Source organism: Panthera leo, chromosome B1, assembly GCF_018350215.1.
Source record: "Panthera leo isolate Ple1 chromosome B1, P.leo_Ple1_pat1.1, whole genome shotgun sequence".
Taxonomy (NCBI): domain Eukaryota; kingdom Metazoa; phylum Chordata; class Mammalia; order Carnivora; family Felidae; genus Panthera; species Panthera leo.
In genome coordinates, this window is record NC_056682.1 from 81,753,658 (window position 1) to 81,766,528 (window position 12,871).

The 12,871-nt window shown below is 37.2% G+C and overlaps 2 protein-coding genes across 2 annotated transcripts in view; one reads left to right on the top strand and one right to left on the bottom strand.

The window, feature by feature from the left end:
- Nucleotides 1-6,119, top strand: part of OTUD4 (OTU deubiquitinase 4) — a 46,033-nt gene extending 39,914 nt beyond the window's left edge. The window contains exon 21 of the mRNA XM_042935396.1: nt 1,134-6,119. Within this exon, the coding sequence (XP_042791330.1) occupies nt 1,134-2,342 (1,209 nt within the window). The 3' untranslated portion in view covers nt 2,343-6,119. The remainder of the gene's footprint in view (nt 1-1,133) is intronic.
- Nucleotides 6,120-9,813: 3,694 nt separating this feature from the next.
- Nucleotides 9,814-12,871, bottom strand: part of ABCE1 (ATP binding cassette subfamily E member 1) — a 32,545-nt gene continuing 29,487 nt past the window's right edge. The window contains exon 18 of the mRNA XM_042935397.1: nt 9,814-11,987. Coding sequence (XP_042791331.1) covers nt 11,940-11,987 — 48 coding nt within the window. The 3' untranslated portion in view covers nt 9,814-11,939. The remainder of the gene's footprint in view (nt 11,988-12,871) is intronic.

A 12,871-nucleotide genomic window follows, 5' to 3' on the forward strand; every position in this document is an offset into this window, starting at 1 on the left:
AGCCTAGTGAAAATGCCCTCATTGGGGAATTCAGTGGAAGATCTGGGTTTGAAATTCTGCTTCATCACTTTTTAGCTGCCTGTCTCTGGGCAAGTCATTTAGTGTATCTTAGCTTTTTTCATTTGTGTTATGTGGATAATACTCTTCCATCTACCTCATTTGTTGAAAGGTAGAAGGAAAAACCTTGTAAAACTTCTCCTATGGGAGGTGGTGTGTTCACGAGCGTAGCAGAGGTATCCTTTTGGAAGTAGTCAACCTAGAAATAACTTGCCTTAGAAAGAGAGGCTGGAGAACTCTGTGTCCTGATGTGTTAGCTCCTGTCTTGGATTAATTTCTGTGGGTTTTAGACTATTAAAATATGAAATGAATTGCTGTACTGTAATCTACCAGTGAGTTCATACAAGGAGACTTAATTAATTTTATCATCTACTGTATTCACTGCCTTGTTTTATATTTACCTAGTTAATGTTGGCTTTAGCTAATTGGTTAATTTGCCAATTAGCTGGTACATTTTTCTTCATGTTTGGTGGTTAGCTGGCCCTTTGCAGGGGAAGGATTCGGATTATTTTCAGTATTACCTTCTCTGACTTAATCCTTGCCGTTGGAATGCCCTTGGGTCTGGCTCCTAGACCTGTGGAGTCTTAACACTGGGGATCATCTACTTCTATACCAATATTTTTCTGGTAGAACAGAAAGGTCCAGACCCATTAACTAGTTGGCATGGGGTCACACAGTGAGTTCGTGGTGGAGCCAGAATACAAGTGCAGGTCAAGCTAAACAACCAGCGATTGAGCTATTCAAAGCTGGCAGCTCAAGTGCTTAATGGTGGTTGTTTCTGGGATCTAGTTACAGATCTGGGATGTAGTTATATCCAAAGGATGGAATTAATGATTATGATAATCTGTGGGTGAGTTCATTACATTGTCTCCTGTCACCTCAGTACCAGGAGTTTGGGTTCATTTCTAGATAGGAATAAAGAATGGAATCTTAGAGCAGTGATTGAATTTTGTAAGTCCTTTTCATGTTCTATATCACAGTGATTATATGGTCTTGGTAGGCACGAGACATTTGATGCACTCACTCTAAACTTCTTTTCCCCTTTTTGTTTATGTTACTGTTTTTGTCTCTTTTAGGCATATAGTTGTCCTATGTGGGCCCCACATTCTTACCTGTACCCTCTGCACCAGGCCTACCTGGCAGCCTGCAGGATGTACCCAAAGGTCTCTGTCCCTGTGTATCCTCCAAATCCTTGGTTCCAGGAAGCTCCTTCTGCTCAGAATGAAAGTGATTGTACCTGTACCGATGCACACTTTCCTATGCAGACTGAGGCCAGTGTTAATGGTCAGATGCCACAGGCAGAGATTGGACCACCAACATATTCTTCACCTCTGGTCATCCCTCCATCTCAGGTGTCTGAAGGTCACGGACAGTTGTCTTACCAGCCTGATCTTGAATCTGAAAACTCTGGGCAGCTTCTTCATGCTGAATATGAAGAGTCACTAAGTGGCAAGAATATGTTCCCACAACCGTCCTTTGGACCTAGTCCATTCTTAGGCCCAGTTCCTATTGCACCTCCTTTCTTTCCTCATGTTTGGTATGGATACCCTTTTCAGGGATTTATAGAAAATCCAGTAATGCGGCAGAATATTGTTCTGCCCTCTGATGAGAAAGAATTGGATCTCCCCCTGGAAAATCTGGATCTGTCTAAAGAATGTGGTTCAGTTTCAGCAGTGGATGAGTTTCGGGAGGCTAGAGGCGAAGGCACACATTCTCTCCCTGAAGCTAGTATGAGTAAGCGTGAGGGCCGAGCGGAGCAGTCATCCCAGACACCTAAGGCAGATCTGGCATCGGCTACCATCCCTCCTGTAGCAGAGGAAAAGGCTCATCTTCCCACTCAGATTCTAAACCGAGAGAGAGAAACTGTGCCTGTTGAGCTTGAGCCTAAGAGGACCATTCCAAGTCTGAAGGAGAAGTCAGAAAAAGTGAAAGATCCTAAGATTGCTGCTGATGTGGTCAGTGGGGCCAACTCTGTGGCTAGCAGAGTGCAAAGACCAAAAGAAGAGAGTTCAGAAGATGAAAACGAAGTATCTAATATTCTGAGAAGTGGTAGATCCAAGCAGTTTTATAATCAGACTTATGGAGGCAGGAAGTACAAAAGTGATTGGGGCTCTTCTGGTAGAGGAGGTTATCAACATGCGCGAGGTGAGGAGTCCTGGAAGGGGCAGCCAAGCAGAAGCCGAGATGAAGGTTATCAGTACCATCGAAATGTCCGAGGACGGCCTTATCGGGGGGATAGGAGGAGGTCTGGGATGGGAGATGGCCATCGGGGACAAAACACTTGACGGTCGCTGCTGTGGTATTTTAGAGCAGAAACCTCTTCTTAGGTGGAATGTTTCTGAAGGCTTTAACAAAATCATTAAATAAAAACCCACATTGGAACTATCTCCTCCCCTCCCCCTTCACCCTCACTCCCATCCTGGACAAGAGATTTTGGATATGCGTTCAAGGGGCAGGTGAATTCCTGGCATTGCCATTTTTCTTTGTTCAAAATCTGTTTATCAGGTAGCTGCCCCCATAAAAAGTAGAAAATAAGTTTGTTAAAGTATTTTTTATAAACAGCTTAATATAAAACTTAGATTTAGTGTTTGGTTTTTTTCCTTACATAAGTTTAATTTCAGATGTTGGAAATGTGTGCTTTATAGTGTTTACTAAAGTGACAAGAAAAATATACCATTTGACACACTATAGATTCCAAAACATAACATTGCACCAAATAGAAATGTATATTTTATTATGCAATGCCTTAGTCATAAACTGGGCTCAAATGATTCTTAGCCTAAAACACTGTTGTCTTTTGAAATGCTTCCAACCCAAAGGCCTTTCATCTCAATATCTGTCAAACTTGAATAATGTCTTCTCTTTAATATTACACATAAGGCAGCCTATTAACCTGTGTCTTAGAAATGTTGTATATAGTTCTTTTAATATTCATAGGGTATATTTTTGAATTTTGGTGAGTATTTGTTGAACTTGAGATCGCATACAAGACAGATGTTTAAGAAATAATAGGAAATCTAATGAAATGGCTGTTTCCACCAAGAATTCCTAGCACTGGTGTAAATATCATGGTGCCTACTTGAAAGAAATGTAGATGCTATGCATTTTGAAAATAATCTGCATCTGTTAAAACTGCAGAAGTTTTTTAATGCCACTTTAACACTAATGCACTGACAGATTTAAATATTTTGTGAGAAGAAATGTTAAAAAAATTTTTAGCTTGACAGGTTTCTATGGAGTTACTGTGTTTTGTTTTTCTCTTTGCACCATTGGTTATGTGTATCACTTTACATTTGCATGTTCTACTTGTCACATGCCTGGGACTATTGTACAAAAAAAGGATGATTGTGATTTCTAGTTCTTTTCTAGAGGATGCTGCTAGAAAATGGTTGCTTTGCATTGTATAGCTTGTTACCCCTTCTGTAACATCTCTCTCCTGATCCTGCTTCTTTTTGGTCTTTGCAGTATTTATGGAAATTCCCTTTGCATGTTGCACTCTCTTCTCAGTTGGAGATTTAACTCTGAATCAACACAGTATTCATGCATCTGTGTTTATGTTTTCTTTTGGTCAGAAAGTTTGAGTGCTATGCAAATGATGTAGTAATTTCCCTTTGCATGCCATGTGTAATATACCTAGCCAAAAATAGTTTTTTTTTTTTAAACGGCAAATTACTTTTAAAAGCAAATACAATTCACTTGAATTTGACAAACTGAAGCAGATGAGTTCTCTGGGTTCTTTGATTACCCACAGGAATGTTTGGATGCCAGCTAGGCTCAGTTGAATCTCCACTGTACTGTAATGATGGTTATTTACCTCTGTGTTGTTTTAATTACCTAATGTCTGTGTAACTGCTGATTTGAGTAGTGATTAGTATTTAGATGTTTTGTGACATAGGATTTTAGAGAGCACTTTGGAAGATAACATTTTATTATGATGGTGCTAGGTAGGAATTTGTAAAGATGGATGGTCTTGTGGAAAAAAAAAATTTGAGAGAACTTGTTGAAAGGAATTTCTGTTGTCATCTTCTAAGCTAGAACAATTGGGGAAAGTACTGCTGAAGCCATTTTTATCTTAGTTAACAGAAACAGTTGTTAATGGAATGAGATTATAGGGTCCTCCACTTTCAGCTCATTATTTTTTATATGTCACATTAGCTTACCTGATAATTGTTATGAAAACACATTTAGATTATAATGACTAGATTTTAATGTTCAAAGACGTTTGATCTCAGGAGTCCAAAAGAAATTGCTCTTCCCAGTGTCTTTGATCTTCTGACTGAGATTTGATCGATTTCTTCTGGACACGTCTCAAAATTGGATAGGAAAGAATATCATTCATGTTTTTACTGTCCCTGTGTCTTACCTCAGTTAACAGAATATATAGTTCCTGCAGGAAACACTGATTTGCTTCCTGTTTCCCATATCTTACCTCCAGGACATGACGGAAACAGTGCTGAAAGAGAACTTTAGTAGCAGATTGTACTTTACTCAGTGACCTCTGGACTAAAAGGATTCTGACTTTTGATAATTAGTTTTAAAATTACTAGTCTTTGCATGAAGGTCAGTTTTTATTTTCCCTTTAGTTTTGTTTTAAATGTATTAGTGCAGGGGATTTTGCCTTATACTGCGGTCAAATTAGGGCCAAGCAAGCTTTTGTCCTCCTTCATTTTAACTGAGTCATAAGGTATGTTGCTGTGAGATACAACGTTCCTGTATAAGAGAAAAACAAAAGCTTAGAAGTGAGAATCATTTGTATTTTGAGTTGGAAATTATGGAACTTCACCATATTACGATTATACACATTTTGAAGAACAGATGTTTAGAATGACCAAAGCTCACCTGTTCATTTTAGTTAGTTGCTTTTGCTGAACTTGATTCCTGTCCCTTTCCTTTTAGCGTCGTGTATATTTCTCTTCCAGTCGTTTCCTCGTTTCCTCTCAGATGCATCTTCGGCTCTTGTTCCACGCAGTCGGTGGCAGCAGGATGCCAGCATCTGTGCAGTCCTTGTCTTGTTTCCTGGTAACCCATATGTTCATTTTCATGGCTGACCTAAGCTCAGAACCTGCCTTGACCTGGCAGGAGTAGGTCTTCCCAAACCACGATGCTGACAACAGCTTATTTGATGCAAACTATGTATATTCTTGCAGTGTGTTTCCTTTGTGACTCAAGGTTGAATTAAAATGCCTGTGAACTGCAAACTTGCTAATGATTGACTTGGTGCAATAAAGTTCCTTTCTGACCATTTCTGGTTTAGAAAACATTCAGCCATCCTAGAAACTAGCAATATTTATTTATGCCTCATTTATTTTACCTTTGGTTTTAGATGAGGTAACCTTAGTCTTTCACTTATGGGTACTAAGCAAGGTCCATTTTAGTGTAGCTGAAGAGAATGCATATTTGGCTACACGATTTCTGTTTACTGTATTTTGCTTCCTATTTAATGTCTAAATACTATTATGTTTTTGTTTAAAATCTTAGTAATGGCTCAGTTCCAATATGTCATTTTCAAAGAACTAAGGTTTTGCTACTAGCGTCAGCCATTTACTCTCCCGCTAATTGGGATTTCCCACTAAATGGGAATTTTTTTTCCCCCCTGAAATACAAGTTTTAGAAAATCTTAGAAGAGGGGTGGGTGCATGTCTTAATGCTGGGAAACAGCAACTTTGGGGTTGAGTTTACTTGAATGGATTAAAAATTGCATTGTTACAGAGCTAGAAGAAAATTTATGTATGAAAAATGATAATAGCCTTACACTGAGTACAAATAATACTTAAAAGCATGTGAAGATGTGATCATTTGTGATGTTACTTGTAAAAAAAAAAAAAAAAGTATATATACATATCTTTTGAAGTGTTGAAAGGAAAATAGTACTTTATATTCTTTATCATATCACTTTTTGTAAGTGTTGGATATATTCCTGTTTATTTTTCTATGTTCTGTTTTGTAGCCTTAAGAAGTGTTTCAAACATATCTGAATGTATAAAATAAGAGTAAATGCCCTACATGGTGTGATGCTGCATTATATATAAAACTGTGTGCATATATTAAATTTTGTCTCTTGATTGTGCTTGTGATTCTTTGGTTCCAGGGTAAACCAAGTAATATAGCGTATAACTCTTAAGAGGAATTTTAGTAAACATCTAAAAATAAGAGATGGTTTCCATGCTTTTTATCCAGTCAGAAGATAATTCTAGTATGTGAAACCAAAAACCACGTGGGATTTATAATCTGTGGGGTAGGTACTGTTGTTTTCCCTACTTAATATATGTAATAAAACTGAAATTTTAAAAAATAGGCCAACTAATTTAATTTGGCTAAAGTCATGCAGCTAATAAGTGGTAGAATTTGCATTTGTACCTAGCTCTGAGTGGTTTTAGAACTAGTGCTCTGTCATTTTTTCCAGCATTCATTAAATGAAATGGGATGTGTAGACTAAGATACTTTACAGATTAAATGGGTTATTTTAAAGTTAGTATTCAATACAGGCATACCTTGTTTTACTGCACTTCATTTTGTGCTTCGCAGATACTGTGTTTTTTATAGGTAAGAGGTTTGTGGCAACCTTGCATTGAGCAAGTCTGTTGGTGCTGTTTTTCTAACACTTGCTCACTCTGTCACGTTTTGATAATTCTCAGTATTTCAAACTTTTTCATTTTATTTGTCATAGTGGTCTGTGATCAGTGATTATGATTTGCTGTAAGCTCAGATGATGGTTAGCAACTTTTAGCAATAAAATGTTTTAAAGTTATGTACATGGTTTTTAGACATAATGCTATTGCATACTTTAATAGACTATGGTGTAAACAGTTACAGGTACTGGGAAACCAAAAAAAAAAAACAAAAACCTCTTTTGCTCACTTGGACCCACAGTATTACTGAGGTGTGCCTGTAATATTTGTCTAATGAAGAAAGGTAAAACTATTTGAAAGTTTTATTTGAAAACAGGGTACCTGGATGGCTCAGTTGGTTATGCATCCAACTTGATTTCAGCTCAGGTCATGGTCTCACCCGTTCATGGGTTCAAGCCTTGCATCAGGCTCTGCGCTGACAGTGTGGAGCCTGCTTGGGATTCTGTCTCTCCTTCTCTCTCTCAAAAGTAAATAAAAACATGAAAAAAAAAAATTAAGACCCAGCGGGTGTACATAAACACTCTGAAACCCCAAATTTCTTCGTATTTGTTTAACCTACTCACTATATGGACTTTGTCTAAAGAATGGCTTTCCCAGGAAGGAGAGCCTGAAACAAAAGCTTCTTTCAGTAACAGGTGTTTGATGGAAAGGTGAGCTGGGAACAGGGACAGCAAGCTGGGAAGGATAAGTTGGTTAGGCATGTAGGCCTGACCTTGGGATTGCCCAGGCAGGTGAGTGAAGTATCACAGAACCTTGGAATCGAGGGAGAGAAGGAGAAACAAAGGGAAGCATTTATCTGTTAGCCGAGTGAGTGCCATAGACTTTCCTCATGCTGGAGCATGAGGAAAGCAAGAAGGGTGTTACTCGGTGTTGGGTGGGGCACTTTCTGAATTTGGTCACTTGAAGTGGGTGGATAAAAAGGTGGCAGCAGGTGACCAGAAGTGTTCTATACAGTTTCTCTTATTAAGTTGTCTATAATTAAAAGGACTTTCCACTTTTGAGTATTTTGTTGTATTTTTGCTTAATTTGGCCGTTGGGTCCATGTTTGGGGAATAGTATGAGAAAGTAAACTACAAAAGAAGTAAACAGCTTCCTTTCATAAGCCTTAAATTTATAAGCTCTTCAAGTGTAAAGCTACAGACACTGGTTGTAAACATGTTAAGAGGCGTTTAGATTGTTCATTAGAGAAGTTGGAGCTTCAAAGTCCATCCTTTTTATGTACATAATATTTCTGTAACTAGATTTTAGTTTTCACATTCAGAAAAAAAATCGAGATCAAAAGATGCAAATACAGAAGATGAACAGTGTGATTCTCATGGCCTCCTATCTCTTTGAATATTTTACTTAACTGTTCACAATAAAAATTCTGGGTACTAATTTTTTTCTTTTAAATGAAAACCTTGGCTTTAGGCTAACCAACTTCAGATGGAGTAGAAAACCATACTAACTGCTGTATTTATGTACCTACCTGTGTATGTACCTGTTACTATGACTATGTAGCTTGTTGAATGTTTCCTGTGTATTACTTCCTAGACCAGAAGTTAGTTAAAAGTATTTGAATTATGTATACTTTTATAGGGTATATAGAATTATATAGAGTATATTCACAAAGTAGGGGCCAAAAGTGGAGGCCAGAAACCCAAGGTATGGACATACAGTGACGCTAAGCCTGCATTCCATGAAAAGGGATGGATGGACGTGGTTGACAGTTTCATTAGCTGTGAACTGTGTAGATACGGGAGAGACTGGGGCACGCGCAGGGTTGGGAACTGGAACTAACATTTGCATTAAAGCCAGGAGCACCCCAGCAAAAAAGGCAATCCTAAAGTAAGATAAGCCTAAAAGCCCCAAACACTGAGAATGTGTTGGCAAGCTAAGATAAAAGTAGTTTCTAGCTGGTAATATATGTGGGTCACCTAGCCAGAAACGAATGCAGAGCCTTCCATGAGACAGACCTCAGCCAAGGAGGCAAAGTTACTTTAACAGGAAGGTCGTTTGGACTTAACTGCTTAAATAAAGTTTTATTTCCCTTTCATAACAAATCTCAAGGGAAGTGGTAGGCGGCAGTTGTACAGTTTTAATGTGAAGACTAGCATCCTTGTGGCTTTCTTGGCATTTCCCTATGCCACTTTATGGTAACAAATCCACAAGAAGTATTACCAGATATGTATCTCCTTTTCTTAGTAAGTCAAGAGGGCTTCCAGAAACACTCCAAGAGACTTCTACTTTGAACTTACTGGCTAGAACTGGGTCAACATGGCCATGCCTAGCTGTAAGAGAGACTAGGAAAATGAAGAAGGACTTGTCATGATTGTCTTTGCTCATTTATAACCCACTGTCTGGTGCTGGGTACATACTACCCTATGAAATTGCAAGGAAGGAGGTGCTGGTGAGTACAAGGTTGGGAAGGAAAAAGGGAGTGTTTAGCGCACTAAACCTTGGGATTTTCACAGATAAAATACCACAACATCAATTCATTAATCAAAAAGCAAGGAAACAATCCCATCAAAAGTAAGAGGTAGCAGAAACAGTTAAGTGGACAGGATCTAGGTGGTTCAAAAATACTGAAAGACGACACAATAAAAACCAAAAGCTGTTGAAGAACTGCTATCTTGGTAATTCTAGCGGCTGCCTTAACTGGTATTTGCTTTATCTTCTCAATCCCTAACGAGCACGTAAAAACCTGTAATGAAGGCAATGAGAATCCACTAAACCTGCCTGTATTCATCCTTTCCTCTCATTTCTTCATGCCCATGCTGATTTCTGTCTCACCTGACATTTATTCTGCTTCACATTAGATTATCATTTGTCATTGTAGATGTTACTTTTTCTGGGAGCTACCTCCTTCACTTAGCCCTGACTCTCCAACCCAGAATGGTTTCTCTTCTGAACCAGAGTGTGCATTCGCCAAACACTGGGTTGTGAGCTTGACATAAATGTATCTAAATGGATATGGATGAAATTATAAACTGAGTTGTTTATCTCTGGCCACGATGTAAAAGGCAAACTACATGCCAGATGTCAAACTATGCAATTATAAGCAAGAGATTCGGGACTGGGCTTCAAGATGCTATGGTCTAATATCAGGTAAACCTAAATTGCATAAATACACTGCTTTTGTTAATACTGCTGTACACTGATTGAACATAATACAGATTCTCTCTTTATTGAAGGTTTAAAAACTTAAGATCTCTAAACAGTTGATACATACAGTATATGAAGTTCAAAAGGTAATGGCCATATGTGTATATATCCCCTTTCCTTTGCCTGTTCTTTAGCCAAGTTCTCATTCCCCAAAGGCTTACTGTCTTGAGTATCCTTTTGGTATTTTAATATTTTATATATTTTCAATAAATGGTGTATTTATGAACTGTTGCACCATTTAGAGATATTTTCCAATCAGGACATAGCAATCTTTCCAAATTTAATAGCTAACATCTGCATTGGTAGTGTATTCGAGTTGGTTTTTATAGAAAAACTTTTGTGTTAGCAACTGTAAGATCTTTTCTATTGCTATATAAAAGTTTAACATCTAAATCTGTATTTTAAAAATTTCATTTACACAAACAGTATTACAGTTAATACATATTCTGTCAGCAATACGTAGACAGAACTGTGCTTATCAACAAGTGTTTTCTTTAGGACAGAATACGGAATCAGTAAGTAAAAACAGCTTTTGTCTTATTTTATTCAATATACTTGAAATAATCATTCACAAATTTAACCTATCCTTAAAAATAGGCACTACTTATTTTAGTATAATCCCATTTATGTACAAAACAAACCCTTTACATATTCACACTTAGCTAAGTGCACAGAAAAAGCATAAAAGGATATATATTATTAAATGCAAACACTGGTAACCTCTGGGAGGGTAATGTGAGGAGAGGACATTTTATTAACATGTATTTCAGTAGGTTTGAATTTTTCACAACAAACATGTATTTATGGATTACTCAAATTTTTAAAAGGCCTAAAGGGGACCAGTTAAATCACATTCTCTATTCATTGTCTGCATGTTAATTAACGCTTCTATGGTTTTAAGGAGCTCTAAAAGTTTGTTCAGTAATTTCTAATTTTCCTATTTTACCTGCCCCATTAATTCATTTCAGTAAACTCTTTTCCTCACTTGTAGTATAAGTTCCAGTTCAGTGCACTAGAAGTGTAATTGAGAGTGGTTTCATACCACATCCCACTGTTCAAACTCAGGAACTTGAGATGCAGTAAGTTTTTAGAGCTCTTGCTACATACTATCCAAAACTCCAAAGTCAAACAGATGTAGATAATGTCCTCTAGATCCAAACATGGAGATGAGTATATTTGGTACCAAGAGATATTTTACAATGCTATCTGGGGACTCGTTTGCATTAATGTCGCCTGTAATGTTGTCCTTGGCTGCCCATCAGAAACCTGTGGAAGTTTAAAATTACACAGATGCTTAGGCATCAACTCTAAATATTTCGAAGGAAGCAAATATTCTTCAAAATGCTTTTCCTAAATTTTGATCAATGATTACATAAATGTCTAAAGAATGACATTACTTGGGAAAATTATAGAATCTTATGGAATGCTGAAACTAAGTAATTCAGAGGAAAGTTAGGATTTTTTTCTGGCAGATGGGGGTGGTGTGTGGAAATGATTTTTGATACTAAAACACACCGAAAACAATGTAAACAATGCTAAGTTGGGAACATGGCCATTTTCCAACAGTGGGGTTTTGTAGTAATTTTACTTTGAAAGTCTAAACACACTGATAACATAGTGCAAAGACTGAAAACAAGTAACAAATATAATCCTGATGTTTATTTATCAAATTTCATTAGTGGAGTCTTCGGCTTTTAAAATAAGGGCAGCTTCATTATACTGGCATATTTGGCAAACTAGAAGTATGGAAAGCTTTTTCAAGATTTTTAAAAGGGGGCAACACTGATCAGCATTTGGTACACGAATATGATAACACCTACTGAAATCTTCCCATACATCATGAAAACTTGGGAGGTAATTTGTACAGCTTGAAATGTCTTCATTTTAGAATGTTATATACAAAAAGGGCCTTATCAAGAACAGAAAAGTGGCATTTTCTGTGTTCGTACTAATTTACAACACAACTGGCTTTTGATGTTACATTAAGTAAATTATAGCTCAAGTTCCAGAGTATGTGGGGCATTAAAAACCTGATTCAAGTTTTATATGACAAAAATCCCAATAAATGTTTCTTTTAAGAAATGGCTTCTCAACATTCTCAGATTCGGTCTAGTCATCCAAGAAAAAGTAGTTTCCACTCTTCTTTTGTTCTACGTCCTAAAAAAAAGAAACAGAAGCAACAAAAATCAACACCATTCTCCTATACGTAGGGGTAGTCTTTCACCCAGTCTTGTTTAGCAGCGTTTACAAGTGTCTATACAACCTCCTCTGCACGCACTGTCTGCTTCTGGACATTTGTGGGTCCACTAAATCAAAGGCAGGATTACTACTACTGCTAATCATCCCTACAACCAGAACACTTCCCTTGGTCCATCCTCAAGCAAAGCCTCTTCATAGAACATGCCTTACGTATGCATGTAAAATTCTGCTTTATAAAATACTATTTCCAGCTGAACTCTTGAATTCCACTTTTATCATTCTGACTTTAAACTCCCAGTCCAAAAGGTAACATTGTCTAGTTTGAGAACTGCCTATTACACAAAACTCATATAGAACTATTTTTTTCCCAGTTCAGTTTACAGACTGGCTTAAAACTGTAATTGTAATTTCCTTATCTTGGCTACAGAGTAAGATAAATCATACACAAACAAAATACACAGTGAAGCCTAAAGGCATCAAGACACTGTTAGCTCTTTAAGAATACAGAATGTATATGTTGGCTTTGTCTCTGCTTTCCAAGAGGTCATACACTTTAGTGGAAAAGCTAGAGTACAAATATGAAAATAATAAAATCTAGTAAATGGTAGCATTAAAAACAAGGGCTAGAGGGCCATGAAGCATAAGCAGCATTTTAAGCAGGCACTGCAGGAGGTATTTAAAAACACAGAAATGCTTTTTTAGAGGTCATTTGCTTTTTTTCCCCAAGTGACCAAGAAATTATCTTCTAAAAAAAAAACATGTTTCATAGTCTACATCAACTATAAAGAGCATAATCAATTATTTTATGTACACCAATGAAAAATGCTGCCAATTAAACTGAC